The 21,860-nt window shown below is 36.7% G+C and overlaps 1 protein-coding gene across 1 annotated transcript in view; it reads right to left on the minus strand.

Annotated features, from left to right (window-relative positions):
* Positions 1-4,518: 4,518 nt before the first annotated feature.
* UFL1 (UFM1 specific ligase 1) overlaps positions 4,519-21,860 on the minus strand; it is a 19,973-nt gene continuing 2,631 nt past the window's right edge. Inside the window, exons 4-18 of the mRNA XM_026039163.1 lie at positions 21,541-21,655; positions 20,572-20,702; positions 19,905-19,963; positions 16,264-16,410; positions 14,892-15,067; positions 14,176-14,355; positions 13,500-13,620; positions 11,944-12,066; positions 10,557-10,677; positions 9,771-9,937; positions 8,557-8,687; positions 8,341-8,421; positions 7,461-7,546; positions 6,830-7,010; positions 4,519-6,227 (exon numbers count right to left, since the gene is read on the minus strand). Coding sequence (XP_025894948.1) covers positions 6,018-6,227; positions 6,830-7,010; positions 7,461-7,546; positions 8,341-8,421; positions 8,557-8,687; positions 9,771-9,937; positions 10,557-10,677; positions 11,944-12,066; positions 13,500-13,620; positions 14,176-14,355; positions 14,892-15,067; positions 16,264-16,410; positions 19,905-19,963; positions 20,572-20,702; positions 21,541-21,655 — 2,029 coding nt within the window. The 3' untranslated portion in view covers positions 4,519-6,017. The remainder of the gene's footprint in view (positions 6,228-6,829; positions 7,011-7,460; positions 7,547-8,340; positions 8,422-8,556; positions 8,688-9,770; positions 9,938-10,556; positions 10,678-11,943; positions 12,067-13,499; positions 13,621-14,175; positions 14,356-14,891; positions 15,068-16,263; positions 16,411-19,904; positions 19,964-20,571; positions 20,703-21,540; positions 21,656-21,860) is intronic.

A 21,860-nucleotide genomic window follows, 5' to 3' on the forward strand; every position in this document is an offset into this window, starting at 1 on the left:
TTGAGGGTCCCATCAGAATTTGGCTGCTTGAAAGAAGGCTGAGGGTCAGTTTGTTTCCCTTAGACCTCGTGACATGCAAATAGCTGGCTGCCTCACCGCTGAGCCAAATCACTCTTTGACATCTTGTGTTTACAAATTACAAACACATACTGCTTAGGAGGTTCTTAAAGGAGCACATTTCAGAGAACTGTCAAAAGGAAAAAGGCACTTCTCTTAAAAAAAACACCCACCACCCCACCACCAACAGCAGCAAGAATCCACAACCCAAATCTGGCTCCCCCAATAGGCCAGTACAAGTTGTTGGTGGAGGGGGAGATGGATTACGATTCACTCCCAGATTTATTGTGCACGGACCAAAGAGTATCCAAAAGACTTGATTTGGAGTTGCAATTTATGGAAGAAAAATCCTTATGACTAATGTCTGAATGTCACATGCCGGAAATGGGTGGGGATTATACTGAGAAACATTTCTCCAATTTAAGGAAAGATTTTTGGGGGATCCAGCAGAGCTCCTCTCGTGCTATTAGTGCAATTCCGATGCTGGAAGCTTTGTCATTCTCGCACACACAGAAGTTTTTTATTTTGCATTTCACTCATGTGGTACCACTGGACTCTTACAGATTCTCATTTTTCTGCTCCGGTTGAGCCTGAATTGCAGTCCTTGCCTACTGTTTGGACAGAAGAGGGGCCAAGTAACTTCCACACAGAGCCCAGGACATACAGAACAAATTATACTTTGCATGGGACTCTAGGCAGATCTTTAACCAATTTTAGCTGAAAGTGAGAATACTGTGTCAGCTTGAGGAAGTTGCAGGCTGAAGTTAAGCAGACTGAAAAGAAGGATGGCTGGATGTGGTTTAAACCACTATTGACCTCAAGGCAGATTTTTCCACCACCAAGAGCCAATATATCCAAGTAATCTATAAAGTCAAGTGGGTGGGATTTTTTTTTTTTAACATCATGGCCAAGTAAATATTTAAACAGTTTAAATAAGTATCTTGTCACGTGAAGCCTTCACTAGAATTGCCAAATCTGAAAAATGTGTTCTGGAGGCTATCTGTGTCTAGGTAATGGCTTGCAATTAAGACTATAATCACTGGGTTTTTACTGCTGAGAATTCATCATCTCTAGCTGTGGCTGATTGGTTTATTTATACTCTGCAGATGCTTATTTTCCTCCACAGAAACTATATTGATTTTTTCCCCCTCCTGTTTAGGGAGGGAAAAAACTGTATTTAGAACTAGCACTTTGCTCATTTTTCAAGCCTGAGATATTGCAGATTGAGAAGGAAGGGCAACAGTCATATCTCAATTTGAATTCAGAAAGAGAATCAAGAAAAGCTTCCTTTGCTTCCAACCAGAAAAATCTGAATGTACAATTCTTGACTAGGTATCTTTTGAAGCTCAGAAGTGAAGTCAAAAATAGTACCCAGGCGAATCTATCAAGAGCTAATGACACTTAGAAGCAGTTCTAATACAACATGTTCTTTCCAGAGATGGGACTGAACATACAGATGTCTCCTCTACTATGTTGTCTTCCTAAATCTCTAAAGACCTCCAAATTTTTCTCATGTGCATATTAGACATAACTATGCTAATGTAAGACACACGTGCATTTAAAATAGAGTTAATATTTTTTGCAACTGGGGCTAATCACAGTAGAGTTGAAGGACAGGAAAATAAATCCTGCTGCTTCTTCAGGCCACCAGTTAGATATCGTCTTTTACAACTCTCTCTCCTGAGCCTCCTGAAGTAGAAAGTTGCTGGTCTCATCTGCTCATAGGCCAGGCCTGTCTTCATCTTCTGACTGAAAATTTGGGAGTTCATCAACTACATCATCAGCATGGTGTTCCTCTTTAAACTTTTCAAAGTAGTCTTTCCACTTCGAGAAAAAAAAAAGTGCAATTTCTCAACAATTCCAAAAGAAATACTCTTTGTTTCCTGAGAAAATATCTTCATCCTTTGCTGAATATGTTCTCAGTTATGCGGGTGAGCGGAGAGAAGGAATTCTGCTCTCAAGCATTGTTTACCCAAAAGCTTCAGATCTTTGCCATTTTTATGCTTCAAGTACAGGCACCGTCCAAGCAGGCTGAGCAGCGCATACTTGGGGACTTGAATGGCGCTCAAAGGAAACATCTTGACCTGCCTTGTTCTTATATTCCTCCCTAGGCACCCCCTTTTGCCCACTGCTGGAGACAGAACACTGGGCTTGAAAGACCTTTGATCTTACACAGCACAGCTGCTCTTAGGTTCTCTTCCAAACCCCAAAATTTCCTATTAAACAAACAAGTCCTTCTTCCCCACCCAACAGCCTACCCTAGTTTGTAGGCCCTGATCCTAAAGAAAATAAAACTGTACAAACACACACCTATATACACATACACACACACACACACACAGATAAAGTACGTGATTCTACAGACATATACAATCTTTTATATATTTTATATCTATAAAAGGTTTGAGCAGCAACGTGACTAGTCTGCTCACGGGTCTATGCAGACTGAAACTATTGGAGCTGCAGGTAAGCTATAGGATGGATTTATGCAGACCACAACCCTCAAAGCTATTACTTGGAAAATTGTGCCAAAATATTAAGAAACTGCAGAAACAGAGCTACAGAGAAAGCTGCAAGTTCAAACAGACCAGTTTTCTTGTTTCTAGCCAATCTGCAATTAACCGAAGCTACGAAAGTCCCATTTTGCTAATTACAAACAGGCAAAGGAAAGACTGCTGCTGAGGAAAACAGCTTTCTAGCTATACTTAAGGGAATTTCTATTTGTGGAGAGTTCCAGCAAATAAGGCTAGGAGAAGCAAGTTTATAAATATTTGTGTGCATATCCTCCATCAGCAGTATGAGTCTGTAAAAAAGTAGTTTTTTCAAATACTACAGGCTAAAGGAGACGCTAACATTACTAAAGCTAAATTGAATAATTTAAATAATTAATACCAAAGTTTTTATTTATACATTGTGCACTGCATTACATTTAGTTTTCCTGGATAAGCCAATAAGCAGCTTCACTTTGTGAGCCAAACCCTTGATTTCTAAGAAAAGACTCTTCCTCCCACGTACATCCATTCTTGGGAGAGGAAAAGAATCAATTAGCAAAATATTCAGGAAAATGCATATTCCTTTTCTTTCTCTCTCAGAACACTTTGATAAACTAGAGAAGGATTTTTCACCAAAAGGATGAGGTTGGAAGGGACCCCTGGAGATCATCTAACCCAACTGCCTGCTCCATCAGGGTCACGCTGCACAGGATCGTGCCCAGGCTGGCTCTGCCTTTCTCCAGAGAAGGAGACTCCACAACCTCTCCGGGCAGCCTGTTCCCAGGCTCTGTCAGCCTCACAGTGAAGATTTTCCTCAAATTCAAGGAAAATCTTCCTGTTTTGCTCTGACTTTTGTCTCTCATCTTGCACCATCGGAAATGGCCTGGCCTCATCCTCAACATGCTTCCTCTGACCTCCCTTAGCGTGTTTCTAACATTGATCAGACGCCCTCTCAGCCTTCTCTTCTCTAGGCTGCGCATTCCCAGCCCTGCCAGTCTTTCCTCACAGGAGAGATCTCCCTACGACCCCCTCATACAATCACTGTGGTGGCCCCACACTGGGCTCTCTCCAGCAGCTCCATGTCCTCTTGTACAGGGGAGCTCAAACCTGGGCACAGCTCTCCCACTGCAGGCTTAGCCAGGCTGGGAGAGGGCAGCATGACTCTCTGGACCTACTGGTGCCAACGCACCCACTGGCCTTCTTGGAGAGTTCTGCCTCCGTTTGCATCCCAAATTTCTTGGCCCCAATTTTCCATGTTGAAAGACAGCAATCTGAGGAGGTTGCTGGAGCAATGACACCTGTCAGCAACCACGGGACACTTCTGAATCCTCATGCTTCCTACACAACTTGGAAAAACACATATAATCATTCATATTGCTTCTACGTTACAGACAGTCAATGCATTATGTAGCAGATCGTTTTATGTTATTATCCAGTCACACAGCATCAAACACAGAGGGAGATTCAAAGCAGCACATTAAATCAAATGATGCATCCTAGCAGATGCCACCTGAAAGCTGCAAGTCTAAGACCAACCACTGCCTAAAGCAAACAGAAGGTATTTTAAATATATCATTTAATATTATTAAAATTATTTCATATTTGCATAATGTCATATGGCATATTATTTTAAAAATAGATCAATGTCATATAAAGTCATTTACATTAAGCACTGGAATATTACAGTTGGTTTGGCTAATTAACAAGAAATCAAACCTTTTCACTCTATGCAAACTTTATTTCTTAAACAAATTTAAACAGCCACAGTATTTTTCATCTTACTTGTCAATGTCCTTTACTGCCAGCTCTGGCCAGAGAAGGGGGAGCCCCTACCTTTTTGTAGGGGGAATTCAACTACTATTTTGCTTACAATTGGTAAAGAAAAGCGCTTCAATGCAAACATCATAAAACACTACCCAATTTCCATATATGTGTAATTCAGTTTACCTTAAAGTTAACTTCAACTCAATTTCTTACAAAGTTTCCATATTTGGTCATGTTAACTCTATTGCAATTTCAGGCTTGAAGATATTTTCGGTCAAGTTTATAGAATATGTATAATGCTGGAAAAGATAAATATTTAGACAAAGTTCAGCCTGCAAAGAATCCAAACTAGCTTCTTTTGGTATCAAAGAATTTTGGCATAAATGGTAAACGATTTTCAGTGGTATTTTCAGCTATATTTCTCATTTTACTACTCAAATTTCATTTAATGAAAAAGCCTGAAATTACACAAACCATTATTGGGCATTTCATAAGTAAAACATGGCTAAGTAATAGTGAAGCAGTTCATATTTGAAAATGTGATATTCTCTAAAAAATAAAAATTAGAAATAACTGACATATGAGAACTATATGTCATTAAACTGACAGAACTCTTTTCCACTTTCCTCAAGATGCTCAGTACAACTCACGTGTGAAAACTTGAGGGAAACACTAATATTTAGCTTCTGCAGATTAGACAAAGAGATTTCAGCATATAAAGCCTGTGTAAAAAAGATTTTAAAAGTTAACATTTCAATTACTTTCAAGAAACTCAGGATAACACAAGTTCCCTCAAACAGAGCAGATCACTTGAGTGTCAAGCCCACTCTACCCACTACTATGCCACCTGGACCGAGGACTCGACCAGTCGACAGAATAAACACAGAGGATGTTAAATACAACAGGCGTAACAGTATTTCCTCACCCACAAAATACTAAAGGATATCTCCTCCTCAGTCTCAATTACCAGTTTTTAAATGAGCTATTAGAGACATTAACATGATACATTAGGAACGTGAGTGTGCTAATTTTAAGATTACAGTGTATTTAGAAAAGTCAAAGTAATACTAAGTCTTTTAGATTCAGATATTTTTACTTGTACTTGTTTTTACTGTTGCGGTTTAGTGAACAATTTTGAATTTCTGTGTTGTTCATACAAAAGTTGAATATATCAGTTACAAAGAAAAGCAAAGATGGCCTTTCATTTGTATACTACTAGATAAAAGTATTACAGTTTCAAAACTAGCCTTTGAAATGGAGATAGGCAGGCTTACACAGTGCTGCAGTTCTTATAAATCCACACCAGAAGAGCAAAACTGTAAGCCTGTGCTCAATGTAGAAGAATACCCTATTATTTGAACAAACCACTTCGAGAGGGCTCACATAAAGATGCCCATTTAAAACAGATTTCACATTCAAAGTGTTCACCACTGTGTTCTGCCACATTTACATTTAACACATTACAAGACATGTTATATATGTTGCAGTAGTATTAAGCTGAACACCACTTATCACCGTTATCCAGTAACTAAGTTCCTCGGTTGTAATTTGCAATCATTAAAAAAAAAAAACAAAACAAAAAAACACCACCATTTTTCATCAAGCATTTTCTGTGATACTTCCCTTCAGGATTAAAAACAAAACACAATTAAAAATCCCACTCAATTGATGGTGCCATGGATATGGATACATTGAGCTATGATTTTATTCCTCTGTTACAGAAGATTTTCTAGGTCTGAGAACGAGGTCTTTGATAGAGGTAGTGATTTCCTGGAGCTCCTTTCGAATGGTATCTGCTTCCTCCTCTTCCTGGTTTTCTGTTATGCCACCATCTCCTTGCTCAGCTTTCTTATTCTGATTGATCAGTTGCTTCACCACCAATCCCTGGTATTTAACTAAAAGAGAATGTTGATCCTGAGGAAAAAGCAGAACAAAACAAAGCGTCAACGTTATGAAAAAGGTATGTAGACAAGCTACACAGATAAATCAACAATTTCAAATAAAAAAAAAAGCCCTCACATTCTTGCCTAAGCAGGATTAATGATAAACATTTTGATAAAGAAATCAAGATATTTTACAGCCTAAATTCTGAGCAAGATGAGCAATAATACTTTTAGCACACTGCAGTATAGAATTGAACCTTCTTATTTTTGAAGAGCTACCTCTGCCTTCAATACCAAGTTAGAAAAGTTCAAATGCAAACACATTCTAGTTGTGAAAAATAGACTAAGAATTTTCAGTAGTTTGTAACATCCCATAACGCACAGCTGGCTGCTCTACGGATAAAGACAAAAGCTACTAATTTCAGATGTAAAATATCTGCAAAAGATATTGAAACAGGTTGCTGAAACAATAGGTCTGAAGTATATTACAGGTCAGAGAAGTTGTCTGTTCTACTCAAAGTTATGAAAACCCAAAGACGCCAGCCTCACACAGCAGAAATAATCAGTATAAATCATTGCTCTTATGTTCTCTCAAAAAGGTATTCTGCCATTAAAATACAGAAGAAGGAATACCTCTGGGATCTTGCTGCTTAGGAAATTAATGATCTGTGGGACCGATCTTCCTGGCGCATGAAGCATACAGTGGGTTGCAAACTGAAATAACAGCACGGACGTCAGGTGCAGAACAAGAGCTGGGTCCTCCGTGACTTTTAGCTGTTCAGTCAGAGCTTGTCTATGCTGGAACAGGACTTGCCTAAGGAAAAGGGGTAGAAAATACACTTCTCATGCTCTCCTATTGTAACAGGTTGCAAAACATCTCTCTCTCTCTCTCTATTTTGATTTTTGTTAATGTTTATTTTTGAAGCTATCAAATGGACTGGTTCTGAAGGTGAAATTCCAGGATAAAAAAAATGCTAGCAGTGGTGTAGCTCAGAGATTTTGAGCCCCTCTTCCCCAAGAGCTTTTGAAGTGTTTTGAAGTGTTGCAATAACCAGTCAGTTAAGCAAATCAGTTAAAAACTCTCCTCCTTTTACCACCAAATTGGGGCTAACTGCCTTTGTGTTTTCCAGTTAGCCAGTTTGGGAAGGAAGGCAGCCCCTTCCCACAAACACACACGCATCTACTGAATGAGCCACCTGACACTGGTGCAGCAACAGTGCTACAGTTCATGTACTGTATAGAGAACAAACGACATGAAAGGTACCTTTCCTTCTTTTTGTCTCCTTTCTTCACCATAATATCACATACATCTGCTGCAGAATCAAGGTAAGAAAGAAAATCTTCTAAACTCTATAAGAAAGAACAGACTCAAACATTTGATTTGCATTACCAGGTTCAAAACAAACAAACAGAACAACAATGAAAAACCCACAAAAAGGCACACAAAAAAAATCCAAAACAGTCCACAATTTATCTCCTAAGCAGATGACACTGAATATATTTGGAATAAACAAGTGAAAAGCAGAAAAGTGGTATTTGTTCATCCTTCAGTAGTTCACATATTTAAACATTAAAACACACTATGATCAGTAAGTCTTAAAAATGAAATATCAAGAGAGGAATACATGTTCAGCAAGTTCTTTAGAGATTTTTTTCTTAAGAAATGTATGAATATGGATTCTTGCATTAAAAAGTAAACTATCTTCCTTGCTACTTCCTTTCTACTTAAATGGTTAGGATCTGATTTTTTTTTTTTTTAATACCCAAGATGTTATCAGTTACTGAATACATGAAAAGAGGATCATGAGTTTCAGTAAAAGGATACAAGCCACTTAAATGAGGAAAAACTGCAGATTCTCAGCTTTTGTTTACATATAAAAGACACATTGGATCCACATGAAAGCAGTGTGCAAAGTGCTAGGTACCTATCAATAGCAAATACAAACCCAGCTTTCTGCCTTTTAAAATTTCTGGATATGAAAATGTACTTCCTCTTACTGACTTACACAAATTCAAATTACAATGCTGGGTTCAACCTTCACAAGAACAGCAGTAACCTATTACATCATATAAATCAGCTTCTTGTATTAATACAATATTAGCAGAAAGGGAAACCTGAACTCAAAGATTCTGAAAAACTTTACCTTTCCATTCAGAGAAGTATGCAGCTTAGTTAAAGGACCTCTGGTATCTTCTGGCAGTTTACTCAAAATCTTAGCCCTGACCTATTGTGGTGAAAGAGCAGAAGTCATCAGTAATATCTTATCTGCATAAATATTTAAACAGAAGATAATTAAATGTATTAGGTGAACATCACCTGGGTGCTTGAGCTTACTAAAAAGCAACTAGTATCTGCATACCTCACTTGTGATAGAAGAAGAATTTTCTGTTGTCATCATTGAATCAGATGCTAAGAAGTTGAAAATAAGGTTTGTAATGTCTGTGCAGACGGTCTTCAGCAGGTGTTTGACCAGGTTAGTCTGAGTCTCATCTGTTGAAAAAGAAGAAAAGAAACTGCCTGTCATTACAAGTACCTTTCAGCAGTTCTTGGATGTCACAGGAAAGGACACTACAGTGTTTCCCAAGATGCAGACTACAGACCATAAACCACGGGAAAGTCATCTGGGCATACGAGGCTACCATCCCTCATTTGCAGTTGCTTATAGAGCACACTTCAGGGAAAATAACAGCTTTGAGGTCTGTATGTGCATTCGAGCACACGCTCAATGCTGCAGAGATGCATCTAGTTCCTGCATGCACTGCTAATGAGCGAATATTGCCAGTCAACAAGGAGAAAGAACTTAAAGGAAAAGAATTTAACAGACAAACAGTCAAATAAAAGAACAGGCAGTTCACTTAAGTCCTAAATAGTAGAATTTTAGAAAGGGGGGGGGCGGGGTCGGGAAGCCAACAAAAAAAAGGAGTTAGCAGAACAGAAGCTAATGGCAAATAATCATATTTATTCCAAAACACAGAAACATATTTTTGGTTAACATTTCCTTTTACTAAACGTTCTCCAAAGTGAATATTCTAGAATAAAGCTGATTACAGCAGAGAATCCTGAAAATATCTGCGATATTTTCCTATTACCACTTTATTTGGCTGCATATATGCAGCTAAACAACATTCCAATAGAGTAACCCACTAAAAAGTAAATCTACACCTAGTTGAGAAACTGTTCTCAAAAACCAATTACTAATGTTTTACCAAACTGAAGGAAGGTTTTCAGTGAAGCTTCTTAGGGATGGGCATATTCTGTATTCTTATTAGTGAGACAGGTGACAATGAACCGTGCTTAATTTTAGAGAAAACACAAAATCAGGGAAGGGAGAAAAACAGTTTGAAAAAAAGAACAAGAAGACAAAGTCGCCCTGACAGAATTAAGATTATGAGTAATAAAAAAGTGTAACTCAGTAAAGCTGCAGAGTTATGCACTCCAGCAGTATGTACTGGTAACAGCTAGGCAATGTGAACACATCCTTAAGGGGTTGTTTTTCTTGGACCTTAAATGTTTCTGGGATAAATTCAACATCCTTGCTGGGGTACATTTTTTTAAAGTATATATTTATTGTACCTGTGAAGTGTTTTGTTCCCTTTTCAAATAACCGAATGTTATTGTACAAGTTAGAGAATTCTTCCTGCAAGTCCTTCATAGTCTGTCTTCTGCTAGCTCCAGAGGAAGATGACGCTGAAGATGTAAAAACAGAACGTACAACTTCCTGGTAATTTTTTGTCAGAGGTCTTTGAAAAGGGAAGAAGAAAGAAAAGGGGAGATGTTAAAGTGTAAAGCTTTACAAGGCGTTTTCAAAAACGGCAGTATGAGTCAAAGCTACTTCATTACACAAAAAAATGAGTGGGACATGAATGCCACAGATTGCTGAGATAAATGAAAAGCATAATTAAAACCTTAAAACCCTAGAAAATTAAAATACACTTTTGGTATTTGCAAAAGCGTGACTGGTTACACTATGTATGGTGTGTTAGATCAGCTTGGTGACCTGTCTTAGGGTCAGTGGGATATGTAGCAGGCACTGTACAGAAGATGGGACCCAACACAGATCAGCATAAGCTGCAGTGAAAATACACCCAGGAACTAGAAAATTCTGAGGATGAACACCACAAAAATCACCTGCTGTCAGACAGAAGTATTTCTCATTACTGTGTCAACACAGCTTTCTTATATATGAGGATCTATGTAATATGGAGTTGTACAGGAAGAGAATTATGTGGTTCACCTCCATCAGCAACACACACACACCCCTATCTATCTATCTACACAAGGAAACAAAATTAATAGAAGATACATTGGCAAGGAACAGCAGACCCTTTCCTATTAGCTTAGGCTCATCATTGCACTTACCTTACTAGATGTCCAGCAAGCTCTGTAATAAGCTCCTCGGGGCAATCGTCTATGTGGGTCTTTAAAACATCCTGAATTTCTTCTTGTGACAGGAAAGGGAACTCCAGCTGCTTATTCTTGCCTGTAGCGGCCATGAGCAACATTTATTGACAAAAGATTATATTTAAAATTGTTGCAGTTATTCAGTGGCATAAGATACTGAAACGGCTCAAGTTGAAAACTGCATAAATGAAATGCATAAACAATAACTAAAAAAATAGTAGCTAAAGCTAATGCTAGTTAAATCTTATGCATATTTTCTTTTTTGATCACTTAAAAATTATTTTCCTTGTAGACAACTTAGGAAATATACTAGGACGTGGGTTCTGATTGAAGGACTTTGAAACTGTCTGGTTCCATGAATTAGTTCAGAAATTACAATGATAAAACATTTTTTGTTTGTTTGTTTTTAAGTTAAATTGAGCAGAAACTTGTTTGCGGGATTTCCCTTTTCTTTTAAAACCCCATTTAAGGAGATACACTGTTACTTAAAAAAGTGTCCTCAACTTCAGGTGGCTATGTATAATGATAATTCAGGAATATTGAACTGCATGAGAAGTTCCAAGCAGTAAGATACACATATACACTGCTTATAAATACGAACTGGTGTATCTATGTTTTGTTTCGGGGAAAAATATCAAGTTTATCTGGATGCTGCAGAAGAGCCTTTCAGACAGTCCTGAACATGAGGTCAGGAAGGTAGCTGGGAAGCAGGAAAGGATGGATGCAGCATGAGAAGAGCAATATTCTGCACATAAGGAACCTGAATGAATAGCAATCAGTGAGCTTCCCAGTTAGGCCACAGCAGCAATGAACTATAAGACAAGCAGTTGCAGAGCAGCCTTAAATCATGTTTTTGTAATGGTATAATTTATATTTGAACAGTTATATCTGACTTATTGTGAGATTTTTCATTCATAGATCTGATGACTACTTTTTTCCCCACAAAAGAAATAATTCAAAAGAGAAGTCTGTCAATCATCAGCATTCTTCAAATACGGTTCAGCTATTACAACTGAGTGGTACTAGCAATATCAATTGTAGATCATGTAAGGCCATACAAAAAAAGCAGTAGCTGAGCAATCCTGAAAAATAATTTAAATGCAAATTACGTGGATCTTTCAGAACTGCAACACAGAAAATTAATATACTACATAACATCAAAAATCTCATTTAAAAGTATTTTCTGTCATTATTAGAGTCTAGTTGGAAGCACACTTTTGGTATTTCAGCAAATAACATTTGCTGGAACATTTAACTGTGATGATGTTTCAGAGATCAGGGATGTGCAAAAGCAATTGATAAAAGCATATCACTCAGAAGACAGTGCTCAAAATAAATGACACACTTGTGCTAGTTGTTTGTGACTCTTCATCGCTGTCGGCATCTTTTCTTCCCTTCTTTTTACTTTTCTTAATCTTGATCTCTCTGGCGTTTCCACCTCCTCCTGCTCTCACGCTTCCGCTGCCCTCTGGTGGACACAGAGGTGATTAGGAAAGAGGAAGGCAGAACTGAACCCCCAAACTACAATACACATTCCACAGTCCTAGAGTTAGGACAATTTTATATTTCAGAAAAACAAAATAAAATAGTTAAAGCTTCATTTAAGTAAATGTCATTAATAAACACAAATACTTATCATATTAAAGGCAGACATCATCAAGAAAAAAAATAAATCCCAGTGTCCACATTGCAAAAAGATTTTTCTGCTGGTTGAAAGAGTATTTAATAATATAGTTCACTGATGCTGAACAACTGAGCTACTCAAAAATGTTTCAGATAACATTTGGTGCAGCATAAGAGTTAAGGGAAATAATCCTACATAGCTTATCCAAAAACACTCTTGCAAGTGTGCACTCAATTAACTACCACGCTAATTCCTGTTCAGTTTTTCCTACATGACTGCAGAGCAATGATGTGATGCAGTTTTGACAAACATAACAAATTATTTAGTCCCTAGATGCAGTAATCCATGTACAATGTACTTACACTGCCAACAGTATCTCAATTTACAATAGTTTCTCCTCACATAGCAGCTGCTCTGCTGCTTGCTCTGCTTCTTTTTCATTTGGAAGAAATCTGAACTCCAGAATAATTTTATCTACAGATACATAGTCTTAAAAAAGTAATTATATATAAAAATGGACAGTGTGACATTTGCCACTTTTTGCCATTATAAAATAATGACACCCAATCTTTATACCAAGATGTTCATCATTTTGGGGAAATACACCTAATACAGAAAATAATTCAGGACAGCTTTTGCTGATGGTGCAGCACACATTATCTGTGAATGTATCTATAAAAAACACGGCATATGCTTAAAAGTCTTACTCTGCAGAAAGCTGGAAACTGAAGTCATTCTATTCCTGACAGTTCAATTAAAGTTCAAGTTTCTCTGCTTCACTTATGGCCTAGAAAAGTCTGCAATCTCCTGTGGCAAGAACAGGTTCAGTTTCCATGCCAACTCAGTCATGGCCTTTTTCAGGGCAGAACCTAATGTTTTATTTTTCAGATGAGTATATTCAATTAAGCTAGATGCATCAGCACTCTAATTCTGTTACTTTCAATGGCACATAAAACTCTGCATGTGGGTTCAACACAGAGTGCTCAGCAGTGCTGTAGCAACACAACATCCATATAAAGCCTTCTGTAGGGCTGAAAATACTTAGTCTGGATAATATTTTAAAAAATGGATACATATGAAGAGTAAAAAATTAGCTCCACTATATCTATACCTACAATATAAACATGAGAAGTCATCTGATTAATTGCTACCTATGTTTTGCAATGGACTAGAGATAGGTAATGGCCTTTATGTTTAAACTTTACATTTAAATATTTCAAAGGTTCAACAATGTATTTTTCCATCCCCGTGAATAAAACCAAAAGCTGATACCTTACCTGTTGCTTTCTTTCTTCTTTCATCCTTTTTATCTTTTTTGTTAGCATATGCATTTTCTAAAATAGATGCTTGTTTTAAGTCTTCTTCAGTGATTAAATTAACAGGGCTATTTTTCATTTCCTAAAATAAGATCATTCACTTAATAGCAAAAAGACATACATTCAAAGAAAAAAAAGTATATATATAGGGACTTTCATGCCACTTGGCCATTATGAAGCATATTAATCTAAAATGTTTTCCAAGTGTACCAGAAAAAGACATAATTCTTCTCTTCCCATTCAATATCTGATCACACTGTTAGAGTGATGGCACTCCATAAGCAACAATTTACCGCACATTGAATTTCATGTGTTACATAAACATCCCTTTTTCATTCCTGTCCTCCTCCTTGTCTACAAGGCTGCCCAGGGAGGCTGTGGAGTCTCCTTCTCTGGAGATCTTCCAAACCTGCCCGGATGCCGCCCTGTGCCCCGTGCTCGGGGTGTCCCTGCGTGTGCAGAGGGTTGGACTAGATGATCTTTAGAAGTCCCTTCCAACCTTAACTGTTCTGTGATTCTACGATTGTGGAGCTACGCTTTAGAGGAGGTGTAAAGAGTTGGTAACAGCAAACAAAGTCAGGTAAGCTGTACTCCAACACTAAACATACATCACATAGTTCAATTAACGAAAAAGTACCTTTTCAGCTTTCTGTTGCATCAGATCAGAAAACAGATCAATACAGCTGCTTAAAAACTTCTCACCGACTGCAATGGTGTCATTGAAGACTAAACCTGAAGAATGTTTGTCGAAAGATCTCATCACTTGCTGAAGCAAAATGCCAACATCTTCTACTGACAATGAACTGGGCAGAAGAGTCTAAGGTAAAGAAAAACAAAATCATTTACATATAATAACTTGTCTAGAATGCAAAGTCATAATTTGCATTCTATGCATGCATTTTATGTGTGCATAAAAAGGACCCACAGATATCCCATTCAATACTGTTAGCTACTCAAAATGCATTGCATTCTTAAAATTAAATAAATACCTTAAAAGTAAATACTATTTTTAATCTTCTAACATGCCAATAGGCCGTGCAATGTGATCAACACTGATCAGGAATATCAGGGCAATTTCTGGAACAAAGCACAGCATCTTTCAAAATGTAGCTCAACAGATACAGAAATCCTGTAAGGGAACAGCTCGCTTCTAAGGCATCCAACTGAGACTTATTCAGGGTGAAATGGCTAACATCTCACTACTTACTGAAACTATCCTATTTTTTTTCTCCCGAACAGTGCCATAAAAGTTTTTTTTTTTTTGACAAGATGGGAATTACATTATGCATACATGAATCTCCAAGAAGATATCACTGGACACAAAAATCTGGCAAAATAAATAAGATAGCTTACTGCTACATCTATCCAGCTTCCAGAGCTGATGGCTTCCTCTACAGAAGCTTCTACTTGATCCACAATTTCTTGACTGACACAAGCTGCTCTCAGAAATAAGAGCTGTGTAGACTTGTATCTTTTTTTAATGTAGCCTGATGGATCCGGGATGCCAAGTCGGTACAAGGCATCGAATTCTGAAAGACAGTTAAAAGTCTGTTAAGTTTGATTATCTTCAAAAACATATGGGACCTTAACTGGCAAACCATCCTGAAAGCAGGAACAGCAGTATAAAAAACAAGTTTACATGTAGGCAAACTTACACATAAACAACACATGCAAGTACTACTTCAAAGTGGATGACGACTTAAAACTTGGTTCAGTACAAGATGGTACAGCTAGCTATAATTAATAGAAGCATAAAGATACATTTTACATACAGACACAACTTTGGCTTAAATTTTGAAAAAAAAAATAATCTGCTTTTATCAGATTCTTAACATACAAGATTTGCTTTTGCAGAAAGCATTCCAATGCAAAATGAACACTTATTTACAATATTGTCCAAACATGCTGTTTTCTAAAGCTACTGAGATATACTTGCAGGATCATGCGATGCCTCACAAGCATCTCAAGTATCTGGTTTATACTTAGACATTCTGAAAACATCTAAAAACTCTAACAGATACTCCTTCAGTCAAGTAATACTATGGAAACACTTAGTAGTACTACATTAAAATATGCTAAGACTTTTCAGAATGTGAGCCTGCCTGTTATTTAGGGCCTGGCCCTTTGGGATTGTAGGGGTACATCCCTATGTTTATACAGGTCTATATTTTCCCATAGCTCCTGTTTTAAAACAGTAGCATCAGCAGTGCTCAGTTTTAAATCAGACAGACTTGTTCAGACTCAAATTAGGCACAGCATGGGCACTGTGCCCACCTTCAGTTCTGTAAACTCTTATTTTGGAAAAGGTTCTTCCTGTGCACTGCATGCTTGGCTAATGGGGCTACTAACAGCTTATGTTCTGTTGTAATCCGAGTGCCTCACCTGAAACTACCTACCTCATTCAAACACAACCCTCTGAAAAGTCCACAACCAGCAGTCAGCTTAAATATTTTCAGCACAGTAGAAGTAGTATTTTAAATCTCTTTTTGAGAAAGAAAGCTACTGTGTACATCCTGGTTCCTTCTGCAGAAATACGGTTGTTTGTGCTGAAATAACACACTTGACTGAAGCAGGAGAGTCTTTCACCAGAGGAATATCAACTACTATATTAATTTTCACTTATTCCTTTTGACACTTCAGTCTAGACAGGAGCTATATTAGGATAAGACTAATTACCTACAGACATTTAAAAAATACTTTATCCCTATAAATTAAGATCAATTACCTAAGTAACCATTCTGCTTGAAAAAGGAATCCACCCAGTTGCTTTGTGTTCTGGCATAAATGTCTGGGATAAAAACAGCCTTATCCTGTCTCCCACCAACCACGGTGCCTTTCAGACGACCAGTGTTAACAAGTTCTTCTAGCACAGCTGAAAAAAGAAAACACAAAGAAACATTTTTTCACTGAGACATAACCATTATTCAAAACACAGGAATTATTTTCCCCATTTTGTTCCTTCTGTTTTCCTTCTTTGTTTTTCTTGTTACTGCTAGATGAAGGAAATTAAAAGCTAAAGTGCTTTTTCCAGCAAAACATTCACGAGTTCTATCAATTACTTTCAACACTTCTGAGAATGTTGTGACAAAATCTCTGGAAATTGTACATATTCCAAAAGAGGAAACTACATTGGCAGGATTAAAACACTTTTTATTTAACACTTACCTAGGAAATTTTAGCTTTTAATTTATGAACTGTAGCCATAAAAGTATCTTTCTCTGGCCAGACAGTCAAGTATATGAGCATTTTATTAACAATGTTCTCTTTCAGTTCCCTGGATGAATGTTAACATCATGAAACACAGATCTGAACACACTAGAAGAGATAAAAAACTGCTACTTAACTCAAATAGATGCGAGCACACAATGTAATGGTCACTACCTTAATGTAATGGTCACTACCTTAATGGTGTTCAACAGTCATGCTGTTACCAACCTGGCGATGCACCAATATTACTGGCAAAGCACGTGGGTAATGAGGACTAAAGTAAGGCTCTCTTGATGCCAAGTAACATATCTTTAACATCTTCAAAACATATCTTTAATACACCAAAGGTGCACAGGAATGTCCAGTTGGCATCTCATGTTTTGTTACTGTCTTTTATATGACACCAGATGTAAAACCCCCTCCAACCTCCAACAAAAGATCATGGATCAGTAAACTGCCAAACTCTGCTGCTTCCTACAGTTTTGTTAGTGGCTTTTGGGCCTCAGTTTGTATGGAACATGTTGATACTGCTACCCTGTAGACAAACATGAAAAGATATCAAATGGCATGGCTCCTAACTCATAACATATAAGAAGTGACCAACACTTCAGTATGATTAGTACAGCACATGAAGGTTTAGTTTCTTCTCAGCAAATTTTACCTGAAATGCTGATTTCAGAAGAATCACTGCATTTTATATCATGACTTCTTTTCCCCCGACCTTTCCAGACATGCCCAGTACACATAAGCTTCAGTATTCTCCCAGCTACTGGACAAAAATGCCACTAAAGAACCTAAGCAGCAGTTACACTCAAAAAATATAAGAAAAAAAACTGTTTCTTTTTTAAATCAGTTATCTCAACTCAGACTAGTGCTGAAAAACATATTTTGTCATGTTTCAGGTACCTAGTATGAAGTATACCTTATAAAACAACTTCTGAAAATAAATCTAGTTTTTTTACAATTACTAATGGTTTAATAACACTGGAAAGCATGTCTGTCTTATTTACACAATATCCAGACAGTGAGCTTGGCTCTGTTGCTAATCTCAGCTTGGTTTTAATTCCGTTCTTGCGAAAAGAATAAAATTTAAATAAGTATCTCCTTTTTTTGTGAAAAATTAGCACTGAAAAAGTCTTAAACCAAAAAAAAATAGTGAAGAAATGAAAGTGACCATTTTTGCATCATTTTAGTATTGATTCTAAAATACCAGGATAGAGAAAATGATTTAATTGGAGCTCTCACAGTCACTACATGTATCACATCTAGATAGCCTTGGTTTTAAAATCAAGCAGGAGGAACATGCACAGAACTGCAGTAATCTCACACTTGTAACTAAAGGTGACTGAGTAGTTTGCAGCATCCTGTTAGTTCTCTTTCAGAGCCTGAGAAAGGTCACAGGTTTTCCTCCACGCCTGGCCTAGGTCAGATACAATAGCTAGAAATGAGAAAAATTTGTGCTGCCATTATGCTTAGTATCTGCTGCTACTAATAACTTAAATGGTTTCTCCTTTCTAAAACTAGCTTTTTCCCCATCATAATGTGATGCCATCTTAATATGAAGAACAGCATGGCTATGTGTTGGACACAAAGACAGTTGTTTGTCTCATCTGACACTAAGTGGTGATTAAGTAATTAGCTATTCATAAATTGTACAAGCAATATACTCAACTTACAACTAAATATTTTCAGAATATTTACAATATTAGAATTTGTTTTTTCTGGAAGAGGTACAAAACTCACAAACACTGCTAATAATAATGAGCATAAAAAGTGAACACCCAAAATAACATATTTTAAATGGTATTTTGAAGTATTCCAAAATTTGTGAGATTAAAAAAATGTATTGCAGAAAATGGATAGAAGAAAATAAAAAATGCCCAAAGGGAACAAAAAGATCTTTGAAATTAATGAAACTGTAAAGGGAGTAAAGTGCAGTAAGATAAACTAAATAAAAAGAAGGAACACTTACTGAAGGAAAAAGAAAAAAAAGAAAGAGTACTAAAACCTCACATAGCCATTGTGCTATTTTTAGGGATATAGTGATACAGAAATACACCTTCGTTAAGACTAGGACTTCAACTCAGGCTGAAATTGTACAAAAGCAATGCATGATCATGTCCGTGTAGGATCAGACAACGTTAAAAGAAGACTGTAACTGCATGCTGAAATTTGTTGGCTAGTGCAAGATTACTACAAGATAGTAAAGCAGATTTTCCTTTTAATATACAAGTACCTGCATGATACATTCCTAGGGGTAACAAAACAAAAAAAAAATCCACAAATCTTACATTAATTAATTAATGTAAAAGCAGAGTGTTTATATGATTTAAATGCTAAGGGTTTCAGTTTTACTGAATAAACTAACAATAAAGAATATGAAGAGAAGCAGAGAAATATTATAATAAAGCTCATGTGTGCAGGATCTTGAAGGCAAAAGTTAACCCACTGCCCCAAAAGAATAACCTCATTATACTGAGTTTCATGGGAAGATGGGCGAAGAAGCCATTGAAGGGTTCTGAAGAGCAGCAGTGCTTGGTCAGGCAGCACACAAAACTAATGATGCTGCTTTCCTTTGCGCAGGCAGGAAAAGATTCTTGGTAGTCAAAGAAAAGCTGCAATATTAGAAGCAAGAAACAACTAATTCCTTCCTAATGATTTTCTTTGCAATTGCTGAAACTTTATGTATATTTAAGAGTTGCAGAAAATAAAAGGGAACAATCTAAGAGTCTGCTTTATCTCTAAGCATATAAAGACATTTAACTAAGAGGATAATAAAACCTCTTTTTCTGCTATCACAGAGCAAAGTCAACAAACAAAATCCAAAGCAGTTAATGTCATTTGGATACATTAAATCTGTCTCCTTTTGTGTGCTGATACAACTGCCAGTAGCTAAGGGCAAATAAGGAAACAGATGACAAAACCAAGTACTACACTTCTTGGATCATTCTGCACCCAGAGGCATTTCATCAATGTGTGCTTTCATTGCTTTAGATACACATAAGCATCTCTTAAGGGGTGGAGAGCATAAAAGGTGCAAGGGGTTTTATTTCCAAATTGGTGCTGTATACTAAAATGCTTTTTCGAAAGCATACTTCCAGTAATGAAAAAAACATTATTTAACTAGCAAAACCGCAAAACAGTCTGAATGAAACTCACAGTAAAGTAAATGTTCCTGAAATCCGTAACGAGTGATCAAGTTACTTACAGGGGTAGGCCTTGGAAAAAAACAAAAACAAAATGACGTAAGTTAAAAAACTAAATTGCTGTGGACAATCTAGATATGAGAACTGCTCCTGGTATACAAAATTGCATCATATTTTGGCCCCCAGGTGCTACACTGAACTTTAGTACAACCTATGGAGTTTTAAGTCCAAATGAAGTTATATATATCTTAAAACACAGCTACTCTAATTATCAATAATTATAATACATACACTTTTGCTGACACAGTAAATTACTGATCAGGTTACAAGGATGATTTTGTATTCAAGTGTGCTGAGTAGATGTCAATATGTAATTAGCTAGGGAGCAGTGACAGATTCTCACCAAACAAATACAAGTTCTACTGACTAGTATCCTCTGTAGCGCCCAAAAAGGTATATCGGTTATTTTCCTTGTTCACTTAACTTCTATTTTAAAATAAGGCAAAAAAATAAAAAGGTGAATCTAAGGTAACTGATAAGCACATTCAAAAGGTGCACACAATTCTTTTTCCCAATAAATTGAACTTTACTTGATGATTTTTTTTTTCAATCACAAGTGAATTTAAGAACCAAAAAAAAGAAAAAAAAAATTAAATGTAATTGTAGGTGTTTTGATTTACCGAGTAATTGCAGAGAAGAGGCCACGGATGCGAGCTCGGTGACGGGACACGAAGGCGTCTGTATAAATCACCCCACGGTTGTCCTGGTCTAGCTGCCCACGAATAATTTTACCCAGACGTCTGGATAATGCCTGAAAATAAAAGCTGGGATAGTGGATCAAAGGGTACTCTCTCTATACACATACATACGAGTTTACATATATACACATATACACATACACATGTGTACACATATTTATGTTTTATACACACATACACATATGTGTATGTATAAAAACATGTATTTACTAATCAGTAATTTATTTTTCCTACAAATGATAATATACTTGGTAATGAGAATTTCATTTGAAAACTACTAGTGAGGTATACTCATTATTATTTATTATGAAATGATAAACATAGAAAAGATGCGAATAGTTTACAAATGTGCAAAGCAAACCAAAACATCAAGGTTACCCAAGGAAAAGAAATAAATTGTAATCTTTTTATTCTAGAACAATTTTTCCAAAAACTGATCATGCAAGAAATAGAGTAATTCTGTTCATAAATCAAGACAGCCAAGATACCAAGTATGACTGCTCACCTAACACAAGCTACAGAATTTCCATCTGAAAAATGTGATCTTTTAAAGAAACTTCCAGCTTTCAGTCAAAGTCCCTAATAAGACTCCACAATCCTTCTGAACATTTGCACTCATTACTCAGGGAAGTGGTTTTTTTTTTTGTTTCTGTTCTGAATATCTGAATATAGCTTCTATAAACCAAATTTATTCTACTTTTTTGGATGATCTGAAATTATCAGTATTTCTTCTTCCTGGACAGCTAACGAGACCGATGAGGTTAACCCTGCACCAACTCTCTAATACAAAGTCCATCAAAATTAAAACCACTGATAACACAAAAATGCCAAGAAAAGAGAACATTTCTTCACCATCATTTCTACATTTGTTGGGTTGGTAGTTTGAATCACCTGTATCAAGAAGTCTCCCGGAAGGTCGTACGCCTTACAGAGCTCTGATATTGTCACCTGGCCGGTTTCCTGTAGTTTATCGTTTATTTCTTCTGCTAATTGATCTAGATAACTCCTTATTTGAACACAAAGGGGAAAAGAAAAAAAATAAGCATGAAATTCAAAAAACAACCTGCACTCATCTACATGCACCTTCCCGCAGCATTACTAATTAGTACATCTGCTACTATGCATGCTCTGACTGCATATTTTCAGCAAAAAAAGGAAAATAATGTCACAGCTTTTTTTTTTTTTTTTTTTTTTTTTTTTTTTTTTTTTTT

This window comes from Nothoprocta perdicaria, unplaced genomic scaffold (assembly GCF_003342845.1).
Source record: "Nothoprocta perdicaria isolate Ctin4 unplaced genomic scaffold, notPer1 scaffold_220, whole genome shotgun sequence".
Lineage (NCBI taxonomy): Eukaryota > Metazoa > Chordata > Aves > Tinamiformes > Tinamidae > Nothoprocta > Nothoprocta perdicaria.